Source organism: Bison bison, unplaced genomic scaffold, assembly GCF_000754665.1.
Source record: "Bison bison bison isolate TAMUID 2011002044 unplaced genomic scaffold, Bison_UMD1.0 scf7180017850613, whole genome shotgun sequence".
NCBI lineage: Eukaryota > Metazoa > Chordata > Mammalia > Artiodactyla > Bovidae > Bison > Bison bison.
In genome coordinates this window covers 13,861-17,869 of record NW_011481186.1, presented here as the reverse complement: position 1 = coordinate 17,869, position 4,009 = coordinate 13,861, and the positions used below count along the sequence as shown (strand labels likewise).

The window sequence follows — 4,009 nt, the reverse complement described above, 5'->3', positions numbered from 1 at the left end:
CAATGAAAACAATTTTGAAAAAGAAGAGCAAAGTTGGAGGTCTCATACTTTCTGATTTCAAAGTTTACAACAAATCTATAGTAGTTTAAAAAGTGTGGTACTAACATAAAGACAGACATGTATACCAATGGAATAGAATGGAGAGTCTGGAAATACACTCTTTCATTTACACTCAAATGATTTTCAGAGAGTGTGCCAAGACCATTCAATGAGGAAAGACAGTCATTTCAACAAGTAGTACTGGAAAAGCTGGATATCAAACATGCAAAAAATGAAGTTGGACCCCTTATATATGAAGTTAACTCAAAATGGATCAAAGACCTAAACATAAGAGCCAAAACTATAAAACTTTTTGAAGATAACATAGGAAAAACAGTTTATGACATCAGACTTGGCAAGATTTACTGGATATAACAACAAAAGCACAGGGAACAAAAAAATAGACAAACTGGACTTTATCAAAAATAAAAACTTTTGTTCATCAAAGGATACTATTGACAGAATAAGAAGGCAACCATAGAATAGGAGAAAATATTTGCAAATCATATATCTGAAAAGGGAGTAATATCCAGAATACATAAAGAACTCCTGCAACTTAACAACAAACAACCCATTTAAAAACGGGCAAAAGACATCCTTGTACATTGCTGGTATGAATTTAAAACAGTATAGTCTCTATGGCAAACAGTATGGTGGTTTCTCAAAAGATTAAACATAGAATTACCATATAATCCAGAAATTCCACTTAACATATTCAAAAGAATGAAAGCAGGGACCGGAACAGACTGTTGTACATCCAGATTCATAGCAGCATTATTCACAATAGCGAAAAGACAGACATTACATAAGTGTCCATTGACAGATGAATAGATTAACAAAATGTACTAGATACATACAATAAAATATTATTTAGCCTTAAAAAGGGAGGAAATCCTGATACATGCTACAATATGGATGCTAAGTGAAATAAGCCAGACACAAAAAGACAAAAACTATGATTCTGTTTACATGAGGTACCTAGAATATTCAAATTCAGAGAGAGAGAGAGCAGAATGGTGGTTGGTAGAAGGTAAGGCAAGGGGAGAATGGGGAGTTAGTGTTTAATGGGTACAGAGTTTCAGTTTGGGAAGATGAACAAGTTCTGGAGATGGATGGCGATGATGGCTGCAGAACAATGTGAATATACTTAATGCCACAGAACTGTACACTTAAAAAATAGTTAGAATGGTCAATTTTATGTTAGGTATATTTTACCACAATAAAAGAAAGTTTGCTCTGCAGAAGACACTGTTAAGAGAATGAAAAGACAAGCTGCACACTGGGATAAAATATTGTAAATCATATATCCAACAGAGAATTGTGTTTGACTATATAAAGAACTCTCAAAAGTCAACAGGAAAAAATAAACAACTAAATGAAAAACAGCAAAAGATTTGAACAGACACTTCAGCAAATAGGATATAAAGATGGCACATAAGCATATGAAAAGATGTTTAATATCATTAGCCATTAAGGAAATGCAAATTAAAACTACAATGAGATACCACTTCACAGCTATTAGAATAACTAAAATAAATACCAACAATACCAAATGCTGACAAAGATGTAGAGCAATTGGAACTCTCATACATTGCTGGTGAAAATGTAAAATGGTTCAGCCACTCTTGAAAATGGTTTGGCAGTTTCTTATAAAGTTAAACAAACACTTACCATATGACCCAGTAATCCCACTCCTAGATATTTACCTTAGAGAAATAAAAATTTCATGTTCACACAAAAGCCTGTACAAGAATATTCATATCAGTATTATTCATAATCACCATAACCTGGAAACAGCCCAAATGCACTTGATGGGTGAGTGGATAGACAAACTTTGGAACATTCATACAATGGAATGCTACTCAGCAAAAATGAACTACTGATACACACAACTTGGATGAATCTCAAAAGCACTACACTGCATGAAAGAAGTCACTCTCAAAAGATTACATTTTGTATGATTCTATTTGTATGACATTCTCTAAAACACAAAATCACAGTGATGGAAAATAGATCAGTGATTGATTGCCAGAGATTACGAGTGGAATTGGGAGTGACTTCAATGGATAGTATGAAGGAGTTTGAGGGTGATGGAGCTGTTCTCTATCCTGATTGTGGTGGTGATTACATGAATCTATGTGATTAACATGATTTACAATTCACAGAATTGTACACACACCTCCCCCCCAAATAAACAGGCAATTTTATTGTAAGTTCATTTCAAAAATAAAGTAAAATATTAGCTACTATATCATCATCAATAGTTATACTTTACTGATTAAAAATATTCAGGATTATGAAATAGGATCAAAAAGACATTAAGGTCATTTTATGTCTGGTACAATAACTTAAAAGGTATAGAGAAAAAAATCAACAACACTAAATGTTAAAGCTTTAAACTTCTAACTCCTCTTTAATATTCTGTATCAGGATTATATGCTCCCTGTGGATCATGTCCTACAAACATTGTCATATACTGAATATGAAATTAAATAAGAACTCAACTTAGAAGTCTGGGACCCTAGGTTACATTCCTAAATCTAACACTGTAAGAAAACTCTCGACTTGCCTTTTGTGCCTAATTTTATCTTCCTCTTCATTGAGGTCATGTACTTGTCTGCACTTGTCTTTTTGTGGTATGCTGTGAAGGTGTAAAGCAAGGAGTTTCAAAGATAGGAAACAGAACAGATTCATACACTACCCACCCACCCCAAATACCAGGTACTGCTTTAAGTGATTTACATGTATTACCTCTCTTAATCCTAACAACCCTACAATACAGCTACTATTAATATTCTCTTGAAGGAAATCAAGCACAGTATGGTAACTTGCCCCACATCTTTAGATAGTAAGTGGGGGAGCCAGGATGTTCCCAGCAGTCTGTCTCCACAGCCCATGTTCTTGATCAGCAAGCTATAATGTCTCTCCACAAAAGCTGTTTCTTCATTCCTTCCTTCACCACTGCTCTTCCATGTCTATGGTCTCTCTCTCTAACAAACCACTCATTCTATTGACTTTATTGTCTAAGCATAGAGGAGTCCTGATTCTATGGATCTAGTTCTGCCCTCTCCCTGGAGTTTCACTGCTACATTTCCATCAGCCTCCTCAATATCTGCACTGGATGATCCTGCAGTCTCAAAAATTTAACATGTTTAAAATCAAACTCATCATCTTTCATCAAAATTTTCCCATAAAGGCTTTCTTAATTTTGCCAACTGTTAAGTCACACAGCCTTGAAACACCTGGGATATCTTTGACACAGGATCTCCACTAACCTTCATTCTCAGTCAACAAGTTTTACCAATTGTTCTTTTGTAATGTCTCTTATAACCATAGCTACTTCTCTTTCCAATTTCTTTGTCATCATCCTAGTGCAGCTCTTCCTGAAGAAATGACCGTGATTACTCCTAAATTGTTTTCCCTGCTTCCAGTTCTCCCGCTCATGTATTTGATTTACTGGCCACCAGATTCATCAAGTTCAGACACTGCTTTTATTATGTTACTCCTGGTTCAAAGACCTTAACTATACCCAAGATGACTAACTGAATAACTAACTCCATGTAGATCTATACTACTTGCCAAATAAAGTCCAAAAATTTTAGCTATCTTTTTAACTTTGTCTCTCACAATACCTCCAAACATGACTTAGTTCATGACATCTGCTACAAGTGAAATGCCCCTCCCTCTCCTTCCTGAAGACTTGGTAGTATTAAAAGAACATTTAAATCTTATCTCCTCTGAGAGGCCATCTTTAGTCACATCAATGCACAGTGACCTTTCCCTTCTCTGAACTCCTACAGCACTTAACAACTGTATCTAGCCTTGTTACTAAATGCTGTGCACTTCTCTCTCCAACTAGATTCCAACTGGCACAAAGTCAAGAAGTCATTTCTTAAACTTCTGCATACCTTCCACAGCGCCTAGCAAAACTTCTCTGTTAAATCCACTCTTTCTGGCTAAGACACACATT

At 35.3% G+C, this 4,009-nt stretch overlaps 1 protein-coding gene across 1 annotated transcript in view; it reads right to left on the bottom strand.

The window, feature by feature from the left end:
- Window positions 1-1,726: 1,726 nt before the first annotated feature.
- RBM41 (RNA binding motif protein 41) overlaps window positions 1,727-4,009 on the bottom strand; it is a gene marked incomplete at its 5' end in the record, with an annotated part of 4,484 nt that continues 2,201 nt past the window's right edge. Inside the window, one exon of the mRNA XM_010848838.1 lies at window positions 1,727-2,680. Within this exon, the coding sequence (XP_010847140.1) occupies window positions 2,580-2,680 (101 nt within the window). The remainder of the gene's footprint in view (window positions 2,681-4,009) is intronic.